We start from the raw sequence: 13,819 nt of genomic DNA, 5'->3' as shown, positions 1-13,819 counted from the left end.
TAATGAGCCAAACCATGTCTTCCAACCATTTAATTTAGCTTAAAAAATATTAATAACAAAAATGTTTTTGTCATTTAGCAGACGCTCTTATCCAGAGCAACTTACAGTTAATGAGTCCATACATTTTCATACTGGCCCCCCGTGGGAATCGAACCCACAACCCTGGCATTGCAAATGCCATGCTCTACCAACTGAGCTACACGGGGCCTACAACACCTAGATACAATTTAATTTTAACCCTTATTTTACCAGGTAAGTTGACTGAACACATTCTCATTTACAGCAACAACCTGGGGAATAGTTACAGGGGAGAGGAGGGGGGATTAATGAGCCAATTGGAATACAAGGAGAGAGTCCACATAGCACACAAAGGGCTATGCATTTAAACACAAAAAAGCAGTGGCAGGTCAGACAGGCCCTAAAACAAGGATGATGGAAGATGACATATCTGAACATAATGTCATAAAGCTGAAATACCACAGAAAAAAAAAAAACAGTACAAGCAATCTTTCCCCCTCTGCCTGTGAGTTAATGACAGCCATTAAAAAAAATCCATTCCAACTATAAATGTTATCGGGTCACTGAGGGCCGGCTGCTATGCTGTATATCTGCAGCCGCTGGCCTGGCCCTGCATCCTAGAACACCAGAGAGGGAAGGCTGAGACAAGCAGAGGCCTGTGGCTTTAACATTACTACTGTGGATCGACTGGGAGGAAGGTAGTCTCTAGACAGACGGGTTGCAATGCTCCAGTTTAACATGGAGGACGAGTCACGGGTAACGTCACTGCCGCATCCGCTTCATGCACCACAGTCAAATGAAGAGTGGTGGGCTGGCGACGGGGGGACGTGGGACCCTCTAGGAGGAAAGGGTTAGTGGGGTAGAGGTCTAAGGTGATGGGGGTAGGAGGCAAGCTGGAGGTGGTGGGTTGGAGTAGTGGGAGAGGTGGCGGGCGGGGGAGGGGGTAAGACCGCTAAGGGGGCCCTCTCCCACCTCCAGAGGGCCAGTATGAAAACATTTAGTTTTGTTTATGGGCGTGCTCGCTTTGTCCTTCACACGGCCTCCAAGGCTGATAAAGTGAGAGTTATATGATCCACCTTGGGCAGAAATAGGAAATGTGCCTGTGCACACCAGCTGTTGCTTAGGTCGCTCAGGCTGCAAGAGGCCCTCGGCCCAGAGAACGAAGGGTGTGTGTGTGCAGTAGCCTCTCATCAGAGCCTCTATTCCTGTTTCCTTTACCTTTCGAGGTAGCTAGAGGAAATGGTGGGGGTGGATTTCATATAGCATCAGGTCTAATGGGACGAGGACGTTCGCTCAATGAAAGAACATTTTCGCAGAGCTGCATAGCGGCAGTTATTGTAGAGTCAACATTTGTCAGCGGTGAGGGAGAGGCTCTCTCCAGCAGACAGGGCTCAGTGTAAACGTGTCTGATGTCTAAGGCTGCCTTTTTACTTTCTGACTGACAGGCAGCCTCCGAGACGTCTCTCTGCCTCACAAATGACAGCTTAGATTGAAAGAAGGCAGAGCTGCTATTCCATTTTCCGTGTCGTTCTGTTGAGAGTTCAGTTGAGCGGCTCTCATAGCAGAAACCTGCAGGGGGACGTCACAGGGGAAAACATGAGTGTAACCCAGCTGTCTGTTACACAGTAATGCAATATCACCACACAATAGGAAGACATATTGACTAGTGACTCATGTAGCTATACTAGGAGCAAACAAAGAAGTAATGTGTGATGACAATTTCACACTGTGTGTTAGAGTATAATGGATCTTTAAACTTGATTTAGAAAAAGAGAGATAAAGCTATAGGCTCCATCTGTTGTTGTTGTACCTTTATAAGCCCATTATGGATTTCAGGAAGTCAGAGGAGCTGCCAGTCTGGACAACATCTGTAGAGAAAATAATTCATCACTCAGGGAATAAATACAGTACTAACTTCTCTCAGAGCGCTACCGTTCACAACCAGACAAATCTGTAGGCTTAAGTGGTTTGATTTACTAGTGAAATACAGATATTTGTTGTTAAATACTCACCTAATTGATTAAAGTTGTAATAATATTACCGGAGGGAGATTTAAAATATATATATATATATTTTTCACTGGAGGACAAAATCCAAACGACGGAAATCATATCTGAAGGAATGCGTAGTCTGCTACCTCTGGGGATCGAACTGAGTGCAGCCAGGCTTCAGTTTTCATCAAAACAGCCTCTAATATAATATATAGCTCTGTTTTTTAATTACAGCTGTGTGTTTAATCAAAAAGCCTAAAACTCCAACCAAGCAGGTGGCATGTGTCTGAGGAAGAGAGGATTGATGTGTTAGATGGTGGTGAGGCCGGGCCTTAGCCCCGGACCTGGGACACCACCCCATCGCTTTTATTACATTTAAGAAATCCTGTCTTTAATACACCCCATTACTGCTGTGCTGACATACAAATCTTCCCCAACATGGACCCATCTATGGCCTGATCAATTTTTATATTGCTGAGCAGCCCCCGTTTTCATTTTTACATCTCAAAATTCATATTATATAGGATCTTCTTATGGAAAAATGGCAATAAAAATATGTTACTGCCCAGCGTGTCAGTGGGTTGCCCATGACTAAATGCTTCTGAGAAAATAAAATGTGTTTCTGTAGTAAGCAGATCTGTTTAAATGTTATTTATTTTTATGCTTCTAAGAAAATATATTGTGAAGTGCAACATTGATTTAGAACATAACAATATCTCTGTACTGGTCGGAGGGAGAATTTACGAATCCTTTGCACAACTCCTTTAATTGAATTTTCCAAATCTCTCACCACACACAAATAATCAATACCTTCTGCTGAGGGGAACTTGCCTCAGAATTATTATGGCCTTCGCTTTACGATTCTGTAGTCATCAGCAAATACAGGCAGGAGTCCTCCCTACTGGGGTATTTGTAATGCCTGGACAACCCTGTGGATTTATGTCTGCCTGAACCCTGATTGCTCACAAAATGGGACTTCTCCAGAACGCTTACCGAAACTTTTGTTAACCTTAAAGAATGTCCGTAAGCGCTTCTCAACACCAGGGCAGGCACTCTGAAAAAAGAAAAAAAAGGAAGCTGCTGTCTGAAAGTCACCCTAAGAGGGAAGCAGGGAGGAGGTAGGGAAGCAGGGAGGAGGTAGGGAAGCAGGGAGGAGGTAGGGAAATGATCTGACCCTAAGAGGGATGCAGGGAGGAGGAAGGGAAATGATCTGACCCTAAGAGGGAAGCAGGGAGGAGGTAGGGAAGCAGGAAGGGAAATGATCTGACCCTAAGGGGAAGCAGGGAGGAGGAAGAGAAATGATCTGGCCCAGAGGGAAGCAGGGAGGGGTGGGAAATGATCTGACCCTAAGAGGGAAGCAGGGAGGAGTGAGGAAGTAGGGAAATGATCTGGCCCTAAGAGGGAAGCAGGGAGGAGTGACGAGGTAGGGAAATGAAGTGGGTTCAGAGGTTTGGACGTCAAAGTTAAAATATTATTGTTGATTGACTCCGCTGCCTTGGCAGTGTGTGGCCTGGCGCTGTACTGACCTATGCTGCTTGAGGCATTGCTTGGCCCCTGAGACAGTGTCAGTCTCACAGCCCAGATCTAAGAGCTGGTGTCATCTCAACACGGCTCAGGTAACAATGGGTGACCCTCTCCATCTCCAGTCATGTGATTAGATGAGTTTATTAGTCACATGCACATAGTCGCAGATGTAAATGCATGGTACAGTGAAATTCTTAAGCTCCGAGCAGTGCAGGTCAAAAAGAGAAGTGAATGAAACAATAATATCAATAATAACATACATATTTACAACTGTAACAATGATAAATGTCCATTGGAGGGTGGGATAAGTCCAGGGGACAGGGGGAGCAGTTAGCTGCCTAGCGGTGGCTATTCAGCAGCCTGATGGTCCGGGAGTAGAAGCTATTGGCCAGTCTGACAGTTTTTGCCATGATGCTCCTATACTGCCCATGTCTGAGTGATGGAAGTCGGGAGAACAGGCCGTGGCTCAGGTGGCTGCGGTCCTTGATGATCTTCTTGGCCTTCCTGCGACACCTGGTGTTGTAGGTGTCCTGCAGGGCAGGCAGTGTGCACCCAATGGTGTGTTTGGCTGAGCGTACCGGCGTCTGTAGAGCCTTGCGGTCAGCGGCGGTGGAGTTGCTGTACCAGGCTGTGATGCAGCCCTACAGTATGCTCTCGATGGTGCTCCTGTAGAACACTGGGAGGGCCCTCGGGGACAGGCCGAATTTCTTCAGCGTCCCTGAGTTTGAAGAGTCACTGTTGTTCCTTCTTCACCATGGTGTCCATGTGGTTTGACAATTTCAGCTCCTCGAAGAAGTGTACACCGAGGAACTTTAAGTGTTTGACTGTCTCCACGACGGCCCCGTTGATGAGGATTGGGTCGTGTCCAGCCTGGTTCCTCCTGAAGTCCACAATTAGCGCCTTTGTTTTGCTGACATTGAGGGAGAGGTTGTTTACCTGGCACCATGCCGTCAGAGTGCCTACCTCCTCCCTGTAGGCCGTCTCGCCGTTGTTGGTGATCAGGCCTACTACGGTCATGGAGTTGGAACTGTGTGAGGCCAGGGAGTACAGGAGGGTCATGAGGACGCACCCTTGTTGGGCCCCCGTGTTGAGTCATGCTCTAGTCACAAAGCAGAGCAGGATGCCTAGGGCTTTCCCTTTTACCAGGCACTCTCTGGAACGCTGTAGTGTAGTCACTGAAAACAGGAAGCTTAGCTCACAGAACTCAGCAGGCGTTTTCTACTTTTCCAGCCACACAATATGACCCTTAGTTCTGTGAATTAGTTAACAGAGTGTCTTTGAACTGCATCATTTTGACCCATATTGAGCGGTTTTTCTTAACTACAACTGTTTGTTTGTTTTACGGCAGCCTATCAGCTTTTCCTGGAGAGTGTAGGCAGAATAATCCAATCACCAAATCGGATTTGTATGACATTGCATTCATTGTGGACTAACTGACTACATGAAAAGCTGACAGTTAATTAAAAGAGAACTTATCAAACCTAGAAATCAATCATTCTGGTGACATCCTCAGAAGGGCTGATTTAGGTCAGATTTACATTCTTATCTACTACTATTGTAAAATACGATATTTTACCCATCACCCCGTGAAACACACACCCAAACTTATAGTAGCCGCGAGGATGTAGGCTTACGTAAACAATCTTCCACAGCCCTCTGTTACACTTTAGATCAATTATAAAGCAGTGGAGTGCATTCTTAAATCTAGCCTACTGGTCAGAACTGAGTAGTCAGAACTGCTAAATGAATAAAAATAACTAGAAATATAATGCAGGTTGAGAAGAATGCGGTCTGACAAAAGCAGTTACACTTTTCAGAGAGTCTTACACCTTTCCATGCATTTAATACATGAACCCACGGCCTGAATGACACAGCCGGCGAGTCTAAACAAACATTTTACACTGGGAAGCAGAACCATGCCTCCGTCAGCCACCATGACACGAATCACCATCATCTTTCTGGATTTCACGCTCCCTCCTATGGGCCAGCACTCCGCTCTCCTCCTCCTCCTCTGCCTTGAATAACAGTTTACTTTAAATGTGTCTCAAGACAACAGAGGAGCTATTATCTTCCCCTAGCTATTGACTTTGTTGCGAACTTAGTTGTTGTAAGGGGGTTTATGCACAACCATTACATTTCACGCTCCACCATGTGATAGAAAATGTGACATTCCTCTGGTGTGGGCCACAAGGCAACACGTTAGGCTTCTTCATTGTAACTAATGAAAACAATTTTCAACGACCTTATCAGAAAACAAGCCCGACTTCCCTGACAATCCCCCTATTCATTTCCCACAAAATCACCATTATGTGATTGGATCACAAGTATAGCTTTGCTGGAGGCATGTGTGCCTGAAATAATCAAATTAATTATCTGGCTGGGAAATCGAACAAATGACTGTTGGGAAAACAAAATGTTGTTTTTCTCCAAAGATTACAGTTTTTATTGGAAAATGGAGACAGACACATTGAGATGAAATGAATAATGGATAAATGGTGATAAAGAAATAGGCCTAGTAGTAGATCAGATCAAATCCTAGTAGATGTCTCCGAGTTAGAGCTGTCTGTAGCCCCCAGCCTGTCTATTGTGACTGCATTCAAACCTACCACACCCCTGTCAACCAGCTTATACAGTTGAAGTTAGGTTGGAGTCATTAAAACTCTTTTCAGCCACTCCACAAATTACTTGTTAACAAACGATAGTTTTGGCAAGTCAGTTAGGACATCTACTTTGTGCATGACACAAGTCATTTTTCCAAAAATTGTTTACAGACAGATAATTTCACTTATAATTCACTGCATCACAATTCCAGTGGGTCAGAAGTTTACATACCCTAAGTTGGCTGTGCCTTTAAACAGCTTGGAAAATTACAGAAAATGATGTCATGGCTTTAGAGGGTTCTGATAGGCTAATTGACATCATTTGAGTCAATTGGAGGTGTACCTGTGGATGTATTTCAAGGCCTACCTTCAAACCCAGTGCCTCTTTGCTTGACATCATGGGGAAAGCAAAAGAAATCAGCCAAGACCTCAGAAAAAAAGAAATGGTAGACCTCCACAAGTCTGGTTCATCCATGGGAGCAATTTCCAAACGCCTGAAGGTACCACGTTCATCTGTACAAACAATAGTACGCAAGTATATACACCATGGGACCACGCAGCTGTCATATCGCTCAGGAAGGAGACGCGTTCTGTCTCCTAGAGATGAACGTACTTTGGTGCGAAAAGTGCAAATCAATCCCAGAACAACAGCAAAAGGGAAGATGGAGGAAACAGGTACAAAATTATCTATATCCACAGTACAATGAGTCCAATATCGACATAACCTGAAAGGCGGCTCAGCAAGGAAGAAGCCGCTGCTCCAAAACCACCATAAAAAAGCCAGACTATGGTTTGCAACTGCACATGGGGACAAAGATCGTACTTTTTGGAGAAATGTCCTCTGGTCTGATGAAACAAAAATAGAACTGTTTGGCCATAATGACCATCATTATGTTAGGAGGAAAAATTGGTTACTTGCAAGCCGAAGAACACCATCCCAACCGTGAAGCACGGGGGTGGCAGCATCATGCTGTGGGGGTACTTTGCTGCAGGAGAGACTGGTGCACTTCACAAAATAGATGGCATCACAAGGAAGGAAAATTATGTGGATATATTGAAGCAACATCTCAAGACATCAGTCAGGAAGTTAAAGATTGGTCGCAAATGGGTCTTCCAAATGGGCAATGACCCCAAGCATACTTCCAAAGTTGTGGCAAAATGGCTTAAGGACAAGGTCAAGGTATTGGAGTGGCCATCACAAAGCCCTGACCTCAATCCTATAGAACATTTGTGGGCAGAACTGAAAAAGTGTGTGCGAGCAAGGAGGCCTACAAACCTGACTCAGTTACACCAGTTCTGTCAGGAGGAATGGGCCAAAATTCACCCAACTTATTGTGGGAAGCTTGTGGAAGGCTACCCGAAACGTTTGACCCAAGTTAAACAATTTAAAGGCAATGCTACCAAATACTAATTGAGTGCATGTAAACTTCTGACCCACTGGGAATGTGATGACATAAATAAAAGCTGAAATAAATCATTCTCTCTACTATTATTCTGACATTTCACATTCTTAAAATAAAAGGGTTGATCCTAACTGACCTAAAACAGGGAATTTTTACTAGGATTAAATGTCAGGAATGGTGAAAAACTGAGTTTTAATGTATTTGGCTAAGGTGTATGTAAACTTCCGACTTAAACTGTGTGAACAAGTGGAACAAAACATGTTTCTTTACTGTCCCCTCATTTAAAGCGGAAATCTGCGATTGCTACATCCATATACCCATTGATTGTTGAATATAACGTATGAATGCCTCATGAGCTTAGTTCAACTGTCGTACCACAGAACTCAAAATACAAGCTTGTTTTACTCCTTTGTAAACATTGCAATTGTAAACAAAACATGGGTAAACTAATTTTTATTTAATGGATGGTCAGTCCTTGCATACATTGCTCTGTGAATTTGAGTGGTTACATTTCTCTAGCCCCATCCCTCAGCTATTTACCATAACACTGGCTGGGTGATCGCTTTGTAATTGTTTGAACAGTAGATTGCCCCTTTAAGGAATACTAGAGAAAGGTCACCATCATAATAACATCTGATAATCTAATTACAACCCAATTCAGTACAGGAAATATCTCATCTGAATGTATGGACAAGAAAATGCAACTATTAGTTTTATGGTGTCGTTATCGGATTGGTCAAAAGGAGAGGCACCCACACACTGATACACTTTCTATTTTAGATGCTGCTCATGTTTTGGCCCTATTGACCTTCCTCAGAGCACATTATCTCATCATAAAATGTTATTTAAAAGTTATAAACACCCCCAACCACACTTGGTAGAAAATAATCTGAGATAATATGGTTGTGTCAATAAAGTATTGTTAATCCTAAACACCTTAAAAGTTTATTACATAATTAGAGTAGAAATTACCTTGCAAATGGCTCTGGCCAGCACCATTCACTCTGAGGCAGGACTCTGCTTTGGATGCTGAAAATACATGTTCCAAATCTCATAATTTTGGACAACAACAAGCACACTGACAAATAGAAACAAAATATTTTACAACCATTTATTTGCCCTAACTAACCCCTGGCCCCAACTAACTAGTCAATAGTAAGTAACTAAATCTAGTTTACAAACTAAACTAACACGACATGTAAATTTTAGGGACTACTGCTTTTTCAGTGTAATACTTGACTTAGTTCCACTATAGCAGGGGTCGGCAACAGGTGGCCCGCGGGCCAAAACCGACATGTAAGTGATTTTTGTTTGGCCTCCCAACGTTTTTAGTAAAAATAATCATCATAATAATTGGGGGAGATTTCAGTTTTGGGGTAAAAAAAGACACTAAGATCACTAGGAATTCAGCTCAAAATGAGTTTAATTTAGTAAATCTGGGTGGGCATAGGCCAAACAAACGTGGGAGCCAGGCACACCCACTGAGGAGCCAGGCGCAGCCAATCAGCATGAGTTTTTCCCCACAAAATAGCTTTATTACAGAAATAAATACTTGTCAGTTTCATCAGCTGTCCGGGTGGCTGGTCACAGATGATCCCGCAAGTGAAAAAGCCAGATGTGGCGGTCCTGGGCTGGCATGGTTACACGTGGTCTGTGGTTGTGAGGCTAGTTGGACGTACTGCTAAATTCTCCAAAACGACGTTGGTGGCGGCTTATGGTAGAGAAATTAACATTCAATTCTCTGGCAACAGCTCTGGTAGACATTCCTGCAGTCAGCATGCCAATTACACGCTCCCTCAAAACTTGAGACATCTGTGCCATTGTGTTGTGTGATAAAACTGCACATTTTAGAGTGGCCTTTTATTGTCCCCAGCACAAGGTGCACCTGTGTAATGATCATGCTGTTTAATCAGCTTCTTGATATGCCACACCTGTCAGGTGGATGGATTCTCATGGCAAAGGAGAAATGCTCAATAACAAGAGTGTAAACAAATTTGCGCACAACATTTGGGAGAAATAAGCTTTTCGTGCGTATGGAAAATTTCTGGGATATTTTATTTCAGCTCACGAAACATGGGACCAACACTTTACATGTTGCGTTTATATTTTTGTTCAGGATAATTATGTTCCGGCCCCCATCTGACCATCTGCTCCGACAAAAATCAGCTTGCGGCTTAATCTAGTTGCCTACCCCTACACTATAGCTTATTGAATGACCCTTGTCATCATACCATATACTGTATGGTTATACTATAATAATAATAATAAATAATAATAATAATAATAATAATAGCCATTTAGCAGACGCTTTTATCCAAAGCGACTTACACAGTCATGCGTGCATACATTTTTTGTGTATGGGTGGTCCCGGGCATTGAACCCACTACCTTGGCGTTACAAGCGCTGTGCTCTACCAGCTGAGCTACAGAGGTGGTTAAATCCCCACTCACCAAGTTCTCTGTGCCTCCTCAGTTCGGTCTTCAGGTCAGCAGAGCCCCTAGAAAAGAAACTCTTCAGCTCACTGCTGCCCTCTGCAGCCTGATGATGGCAAAAACAATACATCATCATACTCAGATCGATATGAAAAGGGTGAGCAGTTCCTTAACATCACAAATATAAACGGTCCCTACAGTGCATGCAATGACCTGAAAATACCAGAGTAAAATCAAGGTTTAGGCTATCATATACTTTAACTCAAACTGGAGCTATGATGGAAGCACTAAAATGTCATTTTTCACCGATAGGGAAATTAGACAAAACATTTTTAACTTACCACTATTGTCTCCAGCTCTTGCCGTGCCTTGATAAATGCTCCAACTGATGCTTCCAGTTTAGAGCTGATGGCATGTAGTCTGGTCCAAATTAATTAAGGTAAGGTCCAAATGAACAAAGTGTTAAATGCATTAAAATCACAGGTTAGAGATATAGGACTATACTACTGATATAGTTAAAACTCTCATAATAATATCCCCTGATGACAGCATGTCTAGTCTATCAAATATGTCATGACCATATTTGAATGGTAACATTTAAATAGATCCCTCTTAAATGACTGCACTATAAAATTCAAAACTAATGCTTGTCTTGATGGATAGAATGGACTCAAAATGGGTATGCTTTGGGGAAGGAAATTACCCTTGTCTTAAAGTACTCTTAACCAACTATTTTTAGTGCTATGTAAATCACTGATAATTTGGCCAATGATGAATCCACTTCATTGCATGTCTCCTGTCATTAAATTATGATTCGTCATAATGACCATCAGCCAAGTGTGGCAATTGAAATATCCACCGATAATAAAAAGGGAGACATCCCCTTCTTTCCTAGTATCAGAATAAATAGGTTTTCTTTTTGGTTTGCACACCTGAAATCTTCAAACAGGAAGTTATTCTATACTGAACAAAAATTGAAAAATGCAACATGTAAAGCATTGGTCCCATGTTTCATGAGCTAAAATAAAAGATGCCAGAAATGTTCCATACTCACAAAAAGCTTTCTTCTCTCATATGTTGTGTACACATTTGTTTACATCCCTGTTAGTGAGCATTTCTCCTTTGCCAATGTATTCCATCCACCTGACAGGTGTGGCATATCAAGAAGCTGATTAAACAGCATGATCATTACACCGGTGCACTTGTGCTGGGGACAATAAAAGGCCACTAAAATGTGCAGTTTTGTCACACCACACAATGCCACATATGTCTCAAGTTTTGAGGGAGCGTGCAATTGGCATGCTGACTGCAGGAATGTCCACCAGAGCTGTTGCCAGATAATTTAATGTTAATTTCTCTACCATAAGCCGACTCCAACATCGTTTTAGAGAATTTGGCAGTACATCCAACAAGCCTCACAACCGCAGACCACGTGTAACCACGCCAGCCCAGGACCTCCACAACCAGCTTCTTCACCTGCGGGATCATGAGACCAGCCACTGTAGGTTTGCACAACCTGAGAATTTCTGCACAAACTGCAAGAAACCGTCTCAGGGAAGCTCATCTGCGTGCTCGTCGTCCTCACCAGGGTCTTGACCTGACTGCAGTACGGCGTTGTAACCAACTTCAGTGGGCAAATGCTCACATTCGATGGCCACTGGCACACTGGAGAAGTGTGCTCTTCATGGATGAATCCCAGTTTCAACTGTACCGGGCAGATGGCAGAAAGCGTGTAGGCGAGCAGTTTGCTGATGTCAACGTTGTGAACAGAGTGCCCCTTTGTGGTGGTGGGGTTATGGTATGGGCAGGCATAGCTACGGACAACGAACACACTTGCATTTTATCGATTGCAATTTGAATGCACAGCGATACCGTGACGAGATCCTGAGGCCCATTGTCGTGCCATTCATCCGCCACCATCACCTCATATTTCAGCATGATAATGTACGGCCCCATTTCGCAAGGATCTGTACACAATTCCTGCAAGCTGAAAATGTCCCAGTTATTCCATGGCCTGCATACTCATCAGACATTGTATCCATTGAGCATGTCTGGGATGCTCTGGATCGACATATGCAACAGCATGTTCCAGTTCCTGCCAATATCAAGCAACTTCACACAGCAATTGAAGAGGAGTGGGACAACATTCCACAGGCCACAATCAACAGCATGATCAACTCTATGCAAAGTAAATGTGTCGCGCTGCATGAGGCAAATGGTCGTCACACCAGATACTGACTGTTTTTCTGATTCACATCCCCCCTTTAAAAAGGTATCTGTGACCAACAGATGCATATCTGTATTCCCAGTCATGTGAACCCATAGATTAGGGCCTAATGAATTTATTTCAATTGACTGATTTCCTTATATGAACTGTAACTCAGTAAAATCTTCTGAAATTGTTGCATGTTGCGTTTATATTTTTGTTCAGTGTATATATAGCTAGCTTAGCAGTATTGCTGTTGTGTACATTAAAAAAAGAGACTGTGATATTTTACAATACTCACATTTCCACTTCTGTCTGTGGCACCTGTGGTTTACAGGAATTAGCAGTTTTCCCACTGGCTTTGGCTTTACCTGTTGATGAAGTACAAAATGTCACAATGGTATGCAAATTCATGAGCACTTTCTATAGATGTTGAACAAGCTATCAAATGTAAATACAGTCTGTTATTACTATTTATAAACTGGGTGATTCGAGCCCTGAGTGCTGATTGGCTGACAGACGTGGTATACCACGGGTATGACAAAACATTTATTTTTGCTGCTCTAATTACGTTGGTAACCAGTTTATAATAGCAGTAAGGCACCTCGTTGCGTCGTTCCTAAGAACAGCCCTTAGCCGTGGTATATTGGCCATATACCACACCCCCTCGTGCCTTATTGCTTCAGCATACTACCTCTTCTTTTACTTGTTACTCTTTTATTGTTGGTATTGCCTAATGTACTGCACTGTTGAGGAAGCTAACACATAAGCATTTCGCTGCACCTTTTATACTGGCTGTAAACTGTGTATGTGACAAATATTTTTTGTCTTGTTTGTTGATTTTATAAGGTTATTTCTTTGTCATGTGATGCCTTACTGTACCTGCTTGAAAAGCTGCACTGGGACTCATCTGGTAGGTACCAGTCAATGGGGAGTAGTTTCTGTCTGGTGCAGGTCTCTTGGCTGGTGTCTGTTTGGTGCACACAGACACACAAATAATACATTTACCCATTACATTTTCTCCTGGTTATGCTTACTAGCCATAACGTTATGATGCAGAACAGAAGTCACACTCCCAAAAATTGCCAGTTCAATTTAGCTAGCTACAGTAAGTTAGGCTCAAATTCTCTCATAACAATCACTGATGTTTTCTACACTAACTCACGTTGTCCTTGTCCTCCAAACGGAGTGTTCTTTTGGCTCTGTGAAAGACAGTGAAGATAATTTAGAAACATTAAATAAAGTGTGTATTAGAAACTACTGTTAGCTTAATTAGTAGGACCCCCCCCAAGCTGGCTTGTTCAGCTAACGTTAGCTACTTTAGCGAGCTCGCTAGTTTATCGAGGCCAACAACTTCATTTGCACAGTTATTACATTGTATGATTCATTAATAATGTTGATAAATGTGTAGTTATCTAACACAAAGGAATAGATAGTAAGAAACTTACGGCATTTCTGTTGATAGTTGACAAACAACTTCTGAGAGGCCCAGTCCAATGGTTACAAATTTAGCGCGTATATCGTTTGCAAGAGAATTTGTGTCCTCCGGAAACATGACCAACACGAAATTTCTATCCGCCGGTGAAAATGATATCTGTTATCTTTAATATCACAGTATTTGCATATAGTATTGATTTTAAAAAAT

General features: G+C 42.7%; 1 protein-coding gene across 1 annotated transcript; it reads right to left on the bottom strand.

The window, feature by feature from the left end:
* Positions 1-16: 16 nt before the first annotated feature.
* Positions 17-13,696, bottom strand: itgb3bp (integrin subunit beta 3 binding protein). The gene is made up of 9 exons (XM_084163494.1): positions 13,623-13,696; positions 13,340-13,376; positions 13,057-13,144; positions 12,476-12,545; positions 10,310-10,388; positions 9,987-10,074; positions 8,509-8,565; positions 1,829-1,886; positions 17-1,587 (listed from the first exon to the last, which is right to left on the bottom strand). Exons 1-8 carry the CDS (start codon positions 13,625-13,627, stop codon positions 1,831-1,833), a joined length of 480 nt encoding a protein of 159 aa, XP_084019620.1. The 5' UTR covers positions 13,628-13,696; the 3' UTR covers positions 17-1,587; positions 1,829-1,830.
* Positions 13,697-13,819: the final 123 nt, after the last annotated feature.

This window comes from Coregonus lavaretus, assembly GCF_964263955.1.
Source record: "Coregonus lavaretus genome assembly, chromosome: 6".
Lineage (NCBI taxonomy): Eukaryota > Metazoa > Chordata > Actinopteri > Salmoniformes > Salmonidae > Coregonus > Coregonus lavaretus.
The sequence above is the reverse complement of the archived record's forward strand: the minus strand, read 5'-3'. Positions and strand labels throughout refer to the sequence as shown.

Excerpts from the sequence above, each read along its gene's own strand:
- itgb3bp (XM_084163494.1), bottom strand. Across the intron at positions 12,546-13,056 it reads CAGTGCAGCTTTTCAAGCAG|GTAAAGCCAAAGCCAGTGGG; the intron begins GTACAGTAAGGC and ends CTTCATCAACAG. Across the intron at positions 10,075-10,309 it reads AAGAGCTGGAGACAATAGTG|GCTGCAGAGGGCAGCAGTGA; the intron begins GTAAGTTAAAAA and ends TGCCATCATCAG.